This window comes from Peromyscus maniculatus, chromosome 4, assembly GCF_049852395.1.
Source record: "Peromyscus maniculatus bairdii isolate BWxNUB_F1_BW_parent chromosome 4, HU_Pman_BW_mat_3.1, whole genome shotgun sequence".
Taxonomy (NCBI): Eukaryota; Metazoa; Chordata; class Mammalia; order Rodentia; family Cricetidae; genus Peromyscus; species Peromyscus maniculatus.
This window is the reverse complement of record NC_134855.1, coordinates 22,170,959-22,188,345: the sequence shown is the minus strand read 5'-3', so window position 1 is coordinate 22,188,345 and position 17,387 is coordinate 22,170,959. Positions and strand designations below refer to the sequence as shown.

Here is a 17,387-nt window from a genome sequence, read left to right as displayed (position 1 = left end):
CCACACCCAGTTGTAAGGATCTTTTTGATGATGTTGAGCTAGGACAACTGCAGAGAAAAATGGAAGTATTTCAAAATGAATCAAAACCTAATCCTTTAACAATGTATCTACCCTACATCCACATGTCTGTTGAAGAAGAATGTAGTTAGGCCTTATAATTCAGGAGGTACAAACCTGTCACCCCAGTATCCAGGAATCTGAACAGGAGTATCAGGAATTGTAAGTCAACCTAGGCTACATAGCAAGACCCTGTCTCAGAAAAAGAAAGGGAGAGTGATACTGAGACTTGTGGTCAACTTGAGCCAACCTGAAGGGCATTATGGTATGAAAAATTAACCTTAAAAGAGAGAAATGCTTCATATGTGGAGCCTAAAGCAAAATTCTCCATTAGTGATAATATCAGGATAGAGAGATGTTTCTAGGTTGCAGACTAGGCAGTATGTAGGAGGAAGAGGGCAGAGATCTAGAGCACAGAATGAAGACCAAAGTGCATCAGGGAGAATTAGTGCTGTTCTCACCACAGGGAGAAATGGTACATTCAGAAGACAGATATGCTGACCAATTCTATCATCAAAATATTCATATAGATATAAATCAGGACATCCAAGCATGTGCTTCAAATATACAAAGGAATTTATTGTAGCAAGAAAATGGTCTCTTTATTCAGATATTTGTGCCATATATCTTTTTGTCTGATGCCTGTCTTTCTTGGTAACACCTTTGCAGAACAATCTTATGCCAAGCTCTCTGAGCATATCTTCAATGGCTGATCTTCACCTGGATACACAATGCATAAAGTCATCAGTCACTCAGCTCTCACTGTCTAGGACCATTCCTTAGAGACTGTCTTTATGGTTCAGTTCTCTAGGTATTGGTTGATGTCACTCTCTAAAAGGGGCCCCACTATAAAAAGCCCTCAAATTACTGTCAGTGTTCTCTAAGTCTGTCCCTTGCAGCTGGCAGTATTTCTGATGAAGAAGTGGTGTCCCTGCCTAGGTGATCAAGGAACAGTAACAGGAGATGACTCCATACAGAAGATGGAGGGGATTGAGCAGCACCTCACTCTCACATGGCTCCTGCCAGGACAGAGAGGCATTACCCTCAGTGAGGTAAGTCTCCAAGTTGCCTCAGACACTGTTCCACCAAAACAAGTAGTTAGTACAAGGGCCTGGGTGCTACCTGGATCAGCAGACATTTTCTCTTGTTGCTCTTAGTCCATCTGCTTGTAAGTTTCTGGCCCAAATTCTCTGTCAATCAGAAGAAGCCTCTTCCATCAAGGAGACCTGAAAACACGGCATTTTGGTAAGATTACTAAATGCTCAGTTGTCCATCACCCTGTAACCAATCATAACTTCCCCATGGCCTGAGCAGAGGAGTGTCACCTGTGTGTCCCCCTTCCATCCAGTGTGTTAGGGCTTGAGTGGCATCTCCTGCTCTAAGCAACATCCAGTTGAAAATGTCCCTTGCTGAGTGTAGTCCCAGGAGTCTCCTTGGTAGCCCCAGCATAGGGACACACAGGCAGCAAAGATCTTTCCCAGCCTGTTGCCTGGGGACACAAAGCCTCAGCAACAGCAATGTCCCTACAGGATGTCAGAAAGAAAACAGCTGGGATCTTTGTGTGAGATAGTGTTGAAAATAGTATCTTGGGGTGTACTAAGGTGTGGTTTTGGGGTGTACTACAGTGTGGGACTAAGGACGGTTGTGAATCTGACCCCTTAAATCCCTTTAAGTGTCTCTGAGTTATCTTAGGAGGTAGGAATATGGCAGGAGACCATGAACCACCCAGAGGAACACCCTCACTGTCAGGCTGGGGGTTGCCATTGTTTTTCCATCTACAGATTCTATCCATGATCATGCTTGGAACCAGCTCAATCTCTGAATCCAACTGTCAGACACTCCAGACTTCACCTTGCATCCACTCAAAGCACAGCTGGTGGGCCTTACCTTGCACAGGAACGGATGCCCTGGGGCAAAATGTGCACCATGGCATGTGCTGGCTTCACATGGCTCCTGCGAAGCAGTAGAGCAGGGTGGTAAGTGATTGCATTGGGGGTAGAGACAGGAACAAGCTGAGTTAGAGGAATTTGAGGCATTTCCAGGAGGGAAATCACATGGAATATGAAATTACCTTGCTTGTATGGGAATCCTCTCCCGTTCAAGCAAACTTCACTAGTGTCAACTGTGTATGAGGTACATTGGAAGGAGTGTGTGTGTGTGTGTGTGTGTGTGTGTGTGTGTGTGTGTGTGTGTGTGTCTGTCCAGATACAGAGTACAAAAGAGTGCTCAGGTTGCAAAGCAACAAGCAGGTTCACCAGTAATAGTGCTGGGGTGAGTTGTGAAGGTGTCTGGATCTGGTGGGAACAGGAAGCAAGCTGTCTAGTAGGCCAGGATGGTGCTGAGAGCTGCACCATAAATAATGGACTCACCTGTTCCCATACACTCTACCTTGCCAAATGAGCACAAGGTGTACACTGCATGTAAACTCGTCCCTCTGTTTTTGGCTCCAACCTGGTCAGCAATATTCATCTTGAACACATACAAACTGGGCAGGCTTCTGGAGTCCTCCTCTGTTTCCAGTGCCGCTGTCTCTTCTAATGATTCATAGGTATACCTGGAGACAGGTAGCTGGACTGATGATCTCTCTGTGCTTGGAAGGTCCTCTGAGGCCTGTTTTCCTAATGACCACAGCACTCCATGGATCCTTGTTTAGAGGACTTCTGGTCCCACAGAGTGCTTCACTTTACTGGCACAATTGTGGCACCACCAGCCATCATGAACCTACCTGCAAGGGAGAGTCAGGAGGATCATGAGTCTGTCAGACCTGCCTCCCAGAATCCTTTCTCAGTCCTCAGGGTCCAGGTAATCCAAGAAGGGTGTGGCATGCCCCCTCCTTCCCAGTCTTCATCTGTAGACACAGGAACACTTTGCCCCTAGTTTCAGCCTGTGATAGGAACACAGCTTCTAAACTTCCTACCTGGCTCTCCTGCGCCGTGTGCATCTTCAGCACGCTGCTCTCCACTCTGTGGTTTCAGCTTACAGGGAGCACAGTGCCTCCAACAGCACTTGAAACAGACACAAGAAAGGGGCCTCTTAGGAGAATATGCAGGTCTTCTGCTTGGCTGTGCTGGCCCTGTGCAGTGCTGGCCCCTCAGTCTGATTCCTCCTGAGTGCCTGTCCCATTGCTCTCTTCACCCACTCTTCTCCTCATCCATGCCCAGCCTCGGGCTACTATCCTCTGCTGTCTATCTACATCTAGGTCAAGTTTCTCAGGAAGGATACTGTGGGATTTGCTTTCTCGTGTGATAATATAGTATCACCTATTCCTGCAGTCTGTTTATTTAAAAGCATATCATTTAGTCCAGGAAATAGTATAGTGAGTAAAGGTACTTGACCCCAAGCCTGGGGACCTTAATTCATTCCCTAGTACCCACATGGTATAAAGACAGAACTGATTCCTGCAAGTTAACTTCTACACACAGATAGTAAATATTTTTTTCTTTAAAGAAAAGAACACCATTTTAAAAAGAGGCCTAGTTACTAAAGTGCATTGTAGCCTCTCCACCTACCTGTTGTTACCTTGGCTGCCTCTGTGGTCCTTTAAGCTCATAGGCAGGATTTTGTTGCAGCCTAGGTGCTCCCTCTTTTCTGTTGGTAGGCAGCAACACAAACTTCTCAGGCCTTTTATAATCCTGCTCTGTAGGCTTTTCCAAACCCGCTTTCTAAAGGGAGCTCTGGGTGCAGTCTGGCTCCGGCCACTGAGGTGTCCCTTGGGTGTTTCTGGGGAGGATGGGCTGAGGTCTTTTTCTCGTACAATGGGACCCTCATCCTGGGCCTCCTTGCTGGAGAATGGGGGTGATCTATCTTGTGAGGTCATTTTGTTCTTTGAACCAGCTGTAGCCACACTGTGGGACTGTCCCCTGAAGGCCAACTGAGGTGCAGTTTGTGAGAGAGATGAGCTGGTCCTTTCACCTCTCCGACTAGCAGTAGACACGCTGTGGGGCTGCCCCCTGAGGTTCTCTTGAGGTGAGGTTTGTGGGAGAGATGAGCCGATATTTTCACCTGGTATGTTGACATCTTTGCACTGAACTGCCTCCATTGGGGTGTGATGAGATAAAGCCTCCTGTGAGGACACCTTGTTCTTTGATTTGTGAGGGCCAGCTTTGGACACATTCAGGGATAACTTGTTGGAATAAGTTTCCAGTCTTGAAGACACTCTGGTACATATTTCATTGGAGGTGTTAATAGTGCTCTCTGAATCCCCCCAAGTGCTATTCATGAAGTTAGCCTCATGTACACGATGGGGGCAGATTCTTTCAACTGGGGCTATTTTCTTGTTAGGGCAGTTCACGGTGGAAGGCATACTGTACCTCGTTCTCCCCTTTTTGTCGTTCTCAGGACTCTCAGGTAGAGTGGGCAAAATGGAAGAACTGAGAAGGATAGGGACACTAGATCCCCTCTTTATAGCCACTTTAGGTATCCTGGAAGGCTCTGTAACATTCAAGGTTCCAGAAGACTGCTTGGGCTGAAGATCTTTTATAATGTCGTCTTCCCAGGGTGACTGCTGCCTTAGAATCAAGTAGGTGGCCATCACCTGATCGAACTTCTTCTCCTGTAAAGCTTCCATTATCTCTCCTTGCTTATAACCCATGACGCCCATGATGACCATCACAGTGGGGTCTGGGTAGCTGTCCTCATCGTTCTCTCTAAAGGGATTGGGAGAACCTTCATTGCCATGCTTTAGCCATGGAAAACTCACAATGTCATCTATTCTTGGTCTTTGTGCAGGATTTACAGTTAACAACTTAGCAATAACATCCCAAAGCTCTGGAGACAGATTGTATTCAATAGAGTACTTTCCTGCCAAGATCTTCTGCTTTATTCCTCCATAGGTAACTCCTTTGAAAGGGAGGCGCCCTGTCGACATAAAGTAGAGTACAACCCCCAAACTCCAGATGTCAATTGCTTGGCCATCGTAGTCTCTACCATCTAAGATTTCTGGGGCACAATAAGGAAGGGTCCCACAGAAATATGCTAGCTTCTGCCCCATGGTAAGCTTGGTGCCCAACCCAAAATCACTGAGTTTTATATTGCCTTTGCTGTCCACTAAAATATTTTCAGGCTTTAGATCCCTGTGAGCAATCCCTTTCCTGTGACAATACTGGAGGGCACATACCATCTGTTTAAATACCTTTCGGGACTCATCCTCCTGTAGGTAGCCAAACAGTACAATCCTGTTCATTAGCTCACCGCCTGTGGCATATTCCATAACCATGTAAGTGTTATTTGTGGTGTCGATTATGTGCAAAAGTTTAATAATATTGGGATGGTCAAGAGATTTCATTATTTCAATTTCTGATTTGATGAAGCTATTCTTTGTGCCTTTTGGAAGAACTTTTACTGCTACCCTTGTCTGGGTGAGTAGATGGCTAGCCAACTTTACTTCTCCGAATGCTCCTCGGCCAAGGGTCTTTAGGATTTTATAGTGCTCTGTTAAAGCCTCTTCGTGAAAGGAGTTGTGCTGTAGGGTTTTGCCTTGAGCCACTTCCCACTTCTTCATCTTTGTTGATATAAATGCTTGTACCAACACCAACTAGTGATGCAAGATAAAAATTAATCAAAAGCGGGTCTAGGAGAAACATTTATAGCTATAAATTCCTGCGGTTAAAAAAAGATGGATGTCCAAAATAACCTAATGATGCATGTCATGGTCATAGGAAAACAAGAACAAGCCAAACCCAAAAGAAATAGAAGAAATGCTCAAGTCCAGAGCAGAAATTGATGAAATGGAAACTAAATATAATACAAAAATAATACAAAGACTTGATTATTTTAAGAATAAATATAATTGAGGTAATCTTAACCAAAATAACTAACAGAAAAATTTAAGATACAAGTTAGCAATATTAGAGACAAAATAAGAAACTAATAGAAAACTTTAAGATACAAGTTAATAATATGGGAGACAAAATAACATGGTATTACCAGAGATACAACTGAAATCCAGACATGGAGACAATCACTAGGGAATGCTTTTAAAATGTTCCAGTGAATTGGAATAGTCTAGAATAAACTTCTAGACACACATTAGCTACCAAAACTCAACTAAGAAAATATAAAACACCTAAACTGAAAGACTGTCAGAGTCAGAGGCAGTGGATGACAATACAAACTTTTCTGGACAAAGCAGGGCAGTTGCCCTTTTGAGTTTACAGCATTGTGACTTGCTTAAGCTCATTCCAGAAAAAAGTCTCAGCACGAAGAGGGGAGGTCGGAAAAGAAGTCATACCCTGATGAGCTATTGACAACTGATAGATTCCAGGAGAGGGAGAACACATTTTAAGGGTGTGGCCCCTGGTAGGTGGGACTGACCATGCTTCAGTGGAAGGCCACATATCCAAAAGTATAAGGACAACAGAAACTGTACTTGATGGTGAAAAACAAGACAAAAAGACACAAATTTGGGTGGCAGGAAACGGAGTATAGAAGATCTGAGAGAAATTGGAGGAAGGGATAAACATGACCAAAATATATTGTATGAAATTCTCAAAGAACTAATTTAAAACAGAAAGAAAAGCAGCAAAATTGAAATAGTAATTTAAAATAATCTCTTGACAAACAAACAACAACAACAACAACAACAAAAACTTCAGGACCAGACAAACTCATTGGTGATTTCTATCAGACCTCTGAAGATCAGAGTACAGAGCTAAGCCACTAGTTAACCATAGAGGCCAGGTGTTGATGGCTCATACCTTTAATCCCAGCACTCAGGAGGCAGAGGGAGATGAATTTTTGTAAATTTAAGACCACTCTGGGCTACATGAGATTGATCCATTCTAAAAGAAAAACAGAGCCAGCTGGTGATGGCTCACACCTTTAATCCCAGCACTAGGAAGGTGGAGATCTAAAGGGATATGGCTGGGCAGAGAGAGGAATATAAGATGGGAGGAGACAGGAGCTCATTGTATTCAGTCTGAGGATTTCTGGAGACAGACTCTTGTACTCTTTCATTCTGAGGATGGCTAGAGGTAAGAAGTCTCTCTAGATGCTGGCTTTTTTGTCTTAATGGTTTTCAGGAAAGCTTTGTTAGAGCATACATAAAATATCACCAAGATACCAATGCTTCTCAGACGATTGCATGAAATGAAAAGGGGATGGATGCTTCCAGACGCATCCTAGGAGCCTGTATTACTCAGGTACCTAAACCAGGTGGATACAGTAACAAGAAAAAGGTATAATCAACATCCTTGGTGAACATGGATGCAACAGTCCTTAGGAAGAGTACTTAATAGTTCAAACAAAATTCAACAGCACTTAAAAGGACCATACTTCATGATAAAGATGGGTTCACCCAGTCATGTAAGGGCTGTAACATATTAGCAATGTTGTACAGAAACAGAAGGCAAGAATCAAATACTCAGCTGAAAAGAATGAGATTGTCATTTTTTCAGGGAAAACGCATAGACCTGGAAACCATGGTGTTGTGTATAACAAGCCAGTCCCACAAAGACATTTTCTTTTCAAATCTTGGATCTCAGGTTGGGGAGCAGACCTGATAGTAATAGGGAGTGATTAGGTATGTTAAGGGGAAAGAGGAGGGGGTAAGTATATAGAGTAGGTGAATATTTTCAAAGTACATTATGTGCAGATACAGAAATGTTACAGTGAAGTTTTTTACTTTATATGCTTAATATTTACTAAAACAAAATCTTTAAAATGTAAAAAGAAACAAAGAAAATGAGTAATTAGAAAAAGAAAAATGGAGGATAGCTAACAAAGAAAATTTAAAATATGTAAAAATTAACATCTAAAACCAGAAACATAAATTACAAAAAATAAAATGAAAAACTAAAACCAATACCCCCAAAGCACAACCAGCAAAGTGAGAGAAAAACTCACTCTGTCAAGTACAACAAGTCACCAGTATCCGAGTCCAAAACTTCACCAATATCCAGGTCCAAAACTTTCATCCACGTCCAAGTCCCACAGATCACCACGCAACAGCTCTCTGTACTAGAAGGACAAAACCCAGCCCTAGGCAGTGTGTTATATGCACAGGTGTCAGTCATTCCTCACAGTGGCTCCTTGTGAGGTCAGAGCAAGCCATGAACCAATGAGGGATGGGCACACTCCTGTCAAAGGACTGTGTTAGCTACTCTGCAGTCACTGCTACCAAGTGAACCACAGAAAGTAACATAAGGAAGGGTTCCTTTCTGCTCACACTTTGTGAGAACAGGGAAAGCATGGTAGCAGGAATAGTTGGTGTTAGCATGTGGCTGCTTACACTGTACTTGTGGTCACCCCACCTCTAACACCAGGCTAACAAACTGTTTCCTGGAGCTAGACCCCCTCCCTAAAGCTAGACCCCAACTTCCCAAGACAATCACCTGCTGGAGAGCACAAGTTCAAACACAAAAATGTCTACATGGGACATTTCACAAGCAAACCCTAGGAAGGACTGGCTCCACTTTAACAGTAGTAACAACAGAAATGGTAACAATGAAAACATAGGCCCTAAAACTCTGTGTTTTATTGGGTATAGACTCTGCTATCTATCAGTAAGAAAGTGAACCCAGAGGATGTTCCAATGACCTTTGCAAGTAAGATCAAAAATGCTGTGATAACAGCTGGCTGTTACAGACCTCAACATGTCTACATTCAAAGTAGATATGTTAAAATTCATATATTTGGAGTGCATGAGGTGTATTTTTGGGTATATTAGGGCTGCTTTCTTGTTCTAACATGGCAGTTTGTTTTATGTTTTCACATGATCCTAGGAAAGACTATACTCTCTTTCAGGCCCTGTTCTATAAGCAACAATACCTCGTCTCTTGGGCCATTTGTGTAGCCTCTTATTTGAATAGTTAAGGGGACAGATCACTATGTTTTATAACACCATTTGCTTCCTTTTGTGAAACTGACTGTTTGGGGTGAGGCACCAGGGCTGTTGAGTTAGATTCTAACTGCCTGTTAAGGTATCACAAACAGTATCAGCTCCTGCCATTTATGTCAACGTGGGTAAAATGGGAGAGTAAAGTGCTGAGCAAAAGAAGCCACAAGAGGGGGAAAATATGCATAGAGAGGGTTGTAAAGCAAGGCTGCCCACTCTCTCCATAACTATTCAATATAGTAATCAAAATTCTAGCTAGAGCAACAAGACGACAAAAGGTGATCAAGGGGATACAAATTGGGAGGGAAAAAGCCAAACTTTCGCTATTTGCAGATGATAGGACAGTCTATATAAGTGACCCCAAATATTCCACCATGGAACTCCTACAGCTGGTAAATACCTTCAGTAATGTGTCAGGCAGGATACAAGATTAAATTAAAAAAATCAGTAGCCCTCCTATCTACAAATTATAAATGGGCTGAGAAAGAAATTAGAGAAACATCACCCTTTAAAATAGCCACAAATAACATAAAATATCTTGGGGGTAACTCTAACCAAACAAGGAAAAGATCTGTGTGACAAGAGCTTCGAGTCTTTGAAGAAAGAAGTTAAAGAGGATATCAGAAAATAGAAAGTTCTCCTATGTTCGTGGATAGGTGGGATCAATCTAGTAAAAATGGCAATCTTACCAAAAGCAATCTATAGATTCAATGCAATCCCCCAATAAAATCCCAATGCAATTCTTCACAGAACTTGAAGGAACAATACTCAACTTCATAGGGAAAAACAAAAATCCCAGGATAGGCAAAACAATCTTATACAACAAAGGAACTTCTGAAGGCATTCCTATCCCTGACTTCAAGCTCTACTATAGTGCTATAATAATAAAAACAGTTTGGTATTGGCATAAAAACAGACACATTGATTAATGGAATCAAACTGGGGACCCTGACATTAACATATGCACCTATGAACACTTGATTGTTGACAAAGAAGTGAAAATTATACAATGGGGAAATAGCATCTTCAACAGATGATGCTGGCATAATTGGATGTACACGTAGAAGAATCCAAATAGATCCATATCTATCACCATGTACAAATCTCAAGTCCAGATGAATCAAAGACCTCAACATAAATACAGTTATACTGAATCTCATAGCAGAGAAAGTGGGAAATAGCCTTGAATGCACGGGCACAAGAGGCCACTTCCTAAATATAACACCACTAGCACAGACACTGAGAGAAATAATTAATAAATGGGACCTCTCGAAACTGAGAAACTTCTGTAAGGCAAAGGACACTGTCAATAAGACAAAAAGGCAGCCTACAGAATGGGAAAAGATCTTTACCAACCCCACATCAGACAGAGGGCTGATCTCTAAAATATATAAAGAACTCAAGAAACTAGACAGCAAAATATCAAAAAATTCAATTTAAAAATGGGCTACACAACTAAACAGAGAATTCTCAACAGAAGAATCTCAAATGGTCAGAAGTCATTTAAAGAAATGTACAACATCCTTAGCCATCAGGCAAATGCGAATCAAAATGACTATGAGATATCATCTTATGCCTGTTAGATTGGCTGAGATAATAAAAACAGAAGACAGCTTATGTTGGAGAAGATGTGGAGAAAGGGGAACACTCCTCCACTGCTGAGGGGAATGCAATCTTGTACAGCCACTCTGGAAATCAATATGGCAGTAACTCAGAAAATTGGGAATCCACATACCTCAACACCCAGCAATACCACTCCTGGGTAATACCTAAAAGTTGCTCAACCATGCCACAAGGACATTTGCTCAACCATGCTCATTGCAGCATTATTTGTAATAGCCAGAACCTTGAAACATCCTAGATGCCCTTCAACAGAAGAATGGATAAAGAAAATGTGGTACATTTACACAATGGAGTATTATGCAGCAGTAAAAAATAATGCCATCATGAAATTTGTAGGCAAATGGATGGACCTAGAACAAAATCATCCTGAGTGAGGTAACCCAGACCCAGAAAGACAAACATGGTATGTACTCACTCATAAGTGAATGTCAGAAGCAAAGCAAAGGATATCCAGGCTACAACCCACAACCCCAGACAAGCTAGGTAAAGAAAAGGACACTAAGAGGGACACACATGGATCTCCCCAGGAAGGGGAAAGGATTAAGACTCCTGGGCAAACTGAGAGTGTAGAATAGAGGGGAGGGGATAGGAGGAGAATAGATGTGGGAACATGGGGGAGAGACAGGGAGGGAGAGCATGAAAGAGATATCTAGACAGAGTGTACCATTAAGGGGATGAAGAGACATCTGCAGCTAGGGAAAACCCCAGGAACTCACCAGCTTGTCCCCAAATAAAACTCATAGCAATGGTGGAGAGGGTCTTGAACTACCCTTCCCCTCCACTCAGATTGGTGTCTACCCTAATTGTCATCATAGAACCTACATCTATTGACTGATGGAAACAGATGCAGAGACCCACAGCCAAGCACTTGTCCAAGATCCTGGAGTTCAGTTGAAGAGAAGGAGGAAGGATTATCAGCAAAAGGGGGGGGGGTCCGTAAAATGCCAAAAATAACAGACCTAACCTAATGGGTGCTCATGGCCTCTGGACTGACAGCTAGGGAGCCTGCATGAGACTGAACTATGAATGTGGGTGAAAGTTGCATTGCTTGATGTGAAGGTGTTTGTTGGTCCCCTGGCAATGGGACCAAGACTTATCCCAGGTACACAACCTGGCCTTTTAGACTCTATTCCCTGTGGTATAATGCTTTACTCGACCTTGATGCAGGAGGGAGGGGCAAGGTCTAGCCCCAACATGGTATAACAGCCTGTGTTGACTACCTAAGGCAGGACTTGTTCTCTATGAGGAGGGGATCGTGGTGGGATGGGCATAGGTAGGGGGGAGAAGGAGAAGAGGACGGAGGCGACTGGGTTGGTATGTAAAACGAAAGAAAATCTTTTTTAAAATAAATAGTTGTAAAAAAAAAAAACTCAAGCAAACAAAAAAAAATAAAAAATAAAAGAGTCTCCAAACAACCAAGGCTGTTGCCAAAACTATAGGTTGCTTTCCACAACTTATGGCAAGACCACATTTTAGCTGGAGCACTTCTCTCTAGGTCCCACCAAGCATCCGCAGTCCCACACCCCACGTATAAAATAATCACTTAGAAGCTTATATTACTTAAACTGCTCAGCCATTATCTCAGGCCTACCATTGTCTAGCTCTTACTCTTATACTAAGTCCATTTCTGTTAATCTATATGTTGCCATGTGTTCCGTGGCTTTACCTGTTGCCTCTACATGATGTTCCCTGAAGGGCAGCTGGTGTCTCCTCTTTCTGCCTTCCTCTCTTCTTCCTCTCTCTCCTCTCTGCTAGTTTCGCCTATACTTCCTGCCTGGCTACTGGCCAATCAGTGGTTTATTTATACAAAGTGATATCCACTGTACTTCCTCTTTTCTTCTTTTTTCAAAAAGGAAGGTTTTAGCTTTAACATAGTAAAATTACATATAACAAAACAATATCAAGCAAGAATTACAGTTATAATATTAAAGAAGTTATCCTATCTATCTTATATTTGTGAGTCTAAGGTTTTATATCTAACCCATCTTTTATCACAACTGAGGAAATTATAACTATCTAGTCTTTAACCACATCAAAGACCTCAGAAGGATATAATACTACCTGAAAAATGGGAGGAGGATGCAAGCAACTTTCTGGAGTCTTGCAGGGTAGACAGAGACAGCTGGCAGTCTGGATAGTCGTCCAAAGTTCTCTTGTAAAGTTGGGGCATCTGTCTTCAGCCCACAGGGCGAGAGTCTCTCAGTCATTTTTCTCAGCGTCCTGTAGAATGTCTGGCAGTTTCCTCTGTGCAGTCACTTTTCTCAGTGTCCTGCAGAATGTCTGGCAGGTTCCTCTGTGAAGCAGGAACCTGAAGGACCATTTTGTCAAGCAAAGTTCAGTGGTCACCTTTCTATGGGTCCTGCATATCCAGTCAATCAAGCAGTCCAGGCAAGAACAGTTTCTTGCCCAAATGGCTATTTTTGTCAAGGTGAAGATAAACTCCATATGGAGTGTCTTTGATGCCCATCCTCCTCTCTGAAGTAAATTGGTACTGCCAGGAGCAGACATGTCTCACTGTCCAGAAAGCCTAAATTTTTAAAATATTTTAAATGCCATATTCTGTAGGTCTTTGAAGTATTTGAAGATTACCTATCTATCTGAAATATATCTATGTATACCTAGAAGACTTAACTAACATGGCTACGAGTATGATTATCATAGATTACTAATTATTAATCTATTTTTAATTATCCATTATGATTTTAAATGAGCTGTACAAACATAACACATTAAACAAGAGTAGAAATATACACCCAGTATAACAAAATAAACTTTAAGTTTGTATCAATAAACTAAAATCAATACCAATGTAAAACATTTTAAACAAGTTGTTGCTCTTTAAAATAGGTTCAGCAATTTACCCTTTTATCCCATCATATCTATATCATATCCCCTTTTCTTCCTTAGAAAAAGATTGCATTTATAGTCAACCTGTTTTAAATAAAAATACTGGTTTTTCTCTGTCCCACATCAGAGGGCTCTTCTGATTTGGGACACAAGAATCTCTTAACCTTTTATTTTAGCAATATGCCTGGATTTAGAGAGGGACTGATCCAATTCCATCTCCAAAACCAGCATGGTATATTTGGGAATTTGGGCATAGCTTCTCTTACTACTTCTTGCTGGAAGGGGGCGCTGTATCTTATGGGGACGTAAAGATAATTTTAGAATCATTGAGTAGTCTGTGAGGGTGTATCATCTGAGGCAGTTGCCTTGAATCCCATCTGGATGTTGGATCATCTGGGCCATGGTGTCATCAGAGAACTTTCAGGGGGTCTTGGCTGGTCAAACCTGATGTATCTTAATCTGGAACAAATCCGTAGCCTCTGGCTTTCTGTGGAGACAAAAGCAGAGCCTCTTTTCCAAAGCAACATATCCTTATATCCAAATTTTGAAGTCAAGGTACCTTTAAAATACACATTTTGACATAACTCAACAGCTTTTGCAATCATATGTTTTTCTTCAGTTACGAATATCAAAGAGAACATAATCCAGATTCCCTGTGTGGTAGCCATCTTTACGTGGCTTATTTTTTATATTATCTTGAGCCTATTGCTTTAAACTGCAGCATTCCAAGACTAAAACTGTGCTGTGGCTGCTGGCTCTGCCCACCTCAGCTTCCCAACATGGTGGTGGTATGTTTTCTGCCAGCTCTGGGAGCCATCACCTCTCAGAAACAGTGGGTTTATGCTTCTATCAAAGTTTCTGGGCAGTGTGTAGCCCAGAAACCTCTTTTTTTGTTTTGTGCTAGCAAAGGCTAAATCCACCAGACAGCATAATGTGTCACTTGTAGTGGCCTTATTCCCACCATACTGCAGGTCGAGTATGGATGCCAGGAACCCACCATAGTGGGGTAGCTAACTTGGCTAACTTGAGGGAGACAAGGAACTGTTTTCAGCTCCATTTAGAATCTTTTTTCTCAGGTTTTAGGTGGAAACTCTTGCCAACCCAGTGGGCGCCATTTGTAGCTGGGGTGCTTCTCTCCAGGTCCCACCAAGCATCTGCAGTCTCACAACCCACGTATAAAATAATCACTCAGAAGCTTATATTACTTAAACTGCTCAGGCATTAGCTCAAGCCTACCATTGTCCAGCTCTTACTCTTATACTAAGTCCATTTCTTTTAATCTGTATGTTGCTACTTGTTCAGTGGCTTTACCTGTTGCCTCTACATGATGTTCCCTGAGGCAGCTGTTGTCTCCTTTCTCTGCCTTCCTCTCCTCTTCCTCTCTCCTTTCTGCTAGTCCTGCCTATACTTTCTGCCTGTCTACTGGCCAATCAGTGCTTTATTTATACCGAGTGATATCCACAGCACCACATTACTAAAGATATCGCCTATAAAATTCTCTGACTATGGAGGAGTCAACATACATAGAACCTCAACCCCTATGTGTAGGAGTCTTTGGTACAGAAAGATACTCTTCATGATACTTAGGAGAAATGAAACAACTAACAACCACAAAACCTTTGACTTACTAATGTCCTACCTGCAGATATGCTAGGGCAATGGTGGGGCAAAGCTTGTCAAGTAACCAACCAATATCTGATTTGACTTAAGGCCTCCTCCACTAGGTGGAAACTGTACCCAATACTGCTTGGATGGCCGAGAACCTCAGACAAGATTGCCCAAGAACCTAGGGTAAAACCAAATACTACTTCTCTAAATAATAAAAACATAGCTATAAAGTGATTCCTAATGATATTCTGCTATACTTATATATCAGTTCCTTGCTCAGTCCTCATTAGAGAAGCTTCCTTCTGTAGCTGATGAGAACAAATACAGAGACCCAAACCCAAGCATTATGTAGAGAAAGGAGTTCCTGAAACTCTCATCCCTAAAAGGGAAGCCTTCATCAGATCCCTCTCCTCAGATGTCAGGGATCTCTTCTGAAGAAGAGGCAGAAAGAGTCTAAAATGCATTGGGTATAGAGGGCACCAAGAAAACAAAATAATTAAAGCAAATATGAACTCATGGAGACTGAGACAGCATCCAGTGCCTGCACAGATCTGTACCAGATGGGGTCCTAGAGTTGAAAGGAGAGATGGACACAAGTCCCCATCCCTAATCCAGAAGGTGTCTCCAATTGATAAACTTTTTCAAATGAAAATTTAGTTTTCTCCAAGGAAGTTTCACTGGGGAAACAAAGTACTGTTAAGGGTAGGCTGCATCCCCAGAAGTAGATGGCCAACAGAAAACAAACTCAATGGCATCTTTGGAAGATCCTTTTGTCTTTATGTTGTGTCATGGATTTTCTTTTTCTTTTCTCATTATCTTATCTTTTAATTTTAGTTTATTTATGTATTTTTTCTCTCTTTTTATGTTATAGGTCTTTGTGTATATATCTTGGCTTCATGCTTATTGTTTTTAATGGGGTTCCTAAATATGCCATAAATTGGGTCTCTGATTCTTATGCATTCCCTTATGCAATTTTCTTTCTGTTTGTTTTATCCTATTCTGATGTGTTACATTTTTATCTTATTTTATTTTGTTATTTAAAAAGTGATCAGCCGGGCGGTGGTGGCGCACGCCTTTAATCCCAGCACTCGGGAGGCAGAGCCAGGCGGATCTCTGTGAGTTCGAGGCCAGCCTGGGCTACCAAGTGAGCTCCAGGAAAGGCGCAAAGCTACACAGAGAAACCCTGTCTCAAAAAACCAAAAAAAAAAAAAAAAAAAAGTGATCAAATTCCACAAAAGACCAAGGATGTAGTTCAGTGGTAGAGTATTTACCTACTGATGCAGAATATTCTGTTTGAGGCAGTCTGGCCAAGTGAAAGAGAAGATTAAAGACATACATGAGCTGACTCACAGACTACATCCTCCAGGGGCTGACTCTTTTGCATCCCTCTCCTTTGGGTCTCTTGCCTCCTCCTATCCCCCCCTTTGCCTGTCTCCTTGAGTCTCTTTCTCGTTGGACTCAGAGAATCCACTAAAGCCTTAGGACCTGACCTACCTTGGCAAGGCAGAGTGGTGTAGTCAACCCTCCTGTGTTGTTTGTTCACAGTTTGAGAAGGGCCTGGCAGCAGGTGAAGTGTGTGGCAGTTCTCTGCCTAGGTGTCAGTGTGGCCACACTTAAAGCTGGTCCCAGGTGGAGTCTCTTTGTGCCACATAATCATGATTACTCTCTATCTCTGCAGGACTTTTCCAGAAAAAAAAACTGGCAAAATTACACAGTGGTCCATAAACCACACACTTGTGACAAAATTTCCCTGGGTTTCCTACTATTACTTACCTGTTTCCTCATCCTCAACTTTTGACTGACCTACTCCCCCAAAAATTCAGCTTAAAGAAGTCAGATGATGACTATAATCAGCCTCTATCTTCAGCAAAATGTTGGAATGTTAAGTCACAATCCCCCTCCAATTGCAGTGCCACTGACAATGTCCTAAATAACAGTCTGGGTTCTGGTCAAACTAGACTCTTGATAAATTCAACAGAAGATTACTGATGTATACACCCAGTACTCCTCAGAAATCTGTGAAATGGGTTTCTGTCTGCTAAGAAGAGCTTACACTTCCTTATCTCTCCCTACCTCAGCAAATGAGGCATCTTGGTCCCTATTAGCACATACCCATAACACATCAAAGTTCCATGCTGGCTGCTGGTCTCTTATGGCTCTCAAACCTCCTTACCAGGCTCTTCTGGCCTGCATACTTCCCCACTTCTTTAAAATAGGCATGACTTTCCTTACCATTCTGCTCCCCTCTGTCTCCCAAGGGGTAGCAATGGCAGCTTTGGATTTCTCCAAATGGTTTTTGCTTCCCTTTGCCCCCAAGAAGTAACCATGCCAGCTTTGAACTCCCCAAATATCCTTCCTTCCACTCCACCCATGGAGTGGCCTGGTTCAAGGTTTTACTATTCCATCCCTTATACTTACA

At 42.2% G+C, this 17,387-nt stretch overlaps 1 protein-coding gene and 1 pseudogene across 29 annotated transcripts in view; both read right to left on the bottom strand.

Annotated features, from left to right (window-relative positions):
- Window positions 1-615: 615 nt before the first annotated feature.
- LOC143266860 (sperm motility kinase X-like) lies at window positions 616-8,036 on the bottom strand. 13 transcript variants are annotated; one of them, XM_076569359.1, is made up of 8 exons: window positions 7,900-8,036; window positions 3,567-5,590; window positions 2,975-3,062; window positions 2,427-2,782; window positions 1,945-2,010; window positions 1,383-1,580; window positions 1,180-1,283; window positions 616-777 (listed from the first exon to the last, which is right to left on the bottom strand). In XM_076569359.1, exons 2-3 carry the CDS (start codon window positions 5,555-5,557, stop codon window positions 3,029-3,031), a joined length of 2,025 nt encoding a protein of 674 aa, XP_076425474.1. In that variant the 5' UTR covers window positions 5,558-5,590; window positions 7,900-8,036; the 3' UTR covers window positions 616-777; window positions 1,180-1,283; window positions 1,383-1,580; window positions 1,945-2,010; window positions 2,427-2,782; window positions 2,975-3,028. The 13 variants fall into 13 exon arrangements, with proteins under 13 accessions (XP_076425474.1, XP_076425477.1, XP_076425479.1 ...); XM_076569362.1 differs by having other exon boundaries at window positions 2,427-2,675; XM_076569364.1 differs by having other exon boundaries at window positions 2,427-2,611.
- The window catches only part of LOC102925376 (sperm motility kinase X pseudogene), a 754,818-nt pseudogene continuing 738,046 nt past the window's right edge, over window positions 616-17,387 (bottom strand). For 8 of the 16 annotated variants that reach the window (XR_013050447.1, XR_013050445.1, XR_013050451.1 and 5 more), the window contains 3 exons: window positions 1,383-1,580; window positions 1,180-1,283; window positions 616-777 (listed from right to left, as the gene is read on the bottom strand). The product of XR_013050447.1 is annotated as a sperm motility kinase X pseudogene, transcript variant X3 (transcript). Of the gene's footprint in view, window positions 778-1,179; window positions 1,284-1,382; window positions 2,783-2,974; window positions 3,063-17,387 lie in introns of all 16 variants that reach the window. The other 8 variants (XR_013050455.1, XR_013050466.1, XR_013050468.1 and 5 more) reach the window with 6 other exon arrangements.

What these genes read in the sequence shown, in the direction of transcription:
- LOC143266860 (XM_076569357.1), bottom strand. Translation starts at nt 5,557, where the DNA reads ATGAAGAAGTGGGAAGTGGCTCAAGGCAAAACCCTACAGCACAACTCC. An exon ending in GGCAGCCAAGGTAACAACAG is followed by an intron (nt 3,063 to 3,566) that starts GTAGGTGGAGAG and finishes GTCTGTTTCAAG; the next exon opens with TGCTGTTGGAGGCACTGTGC.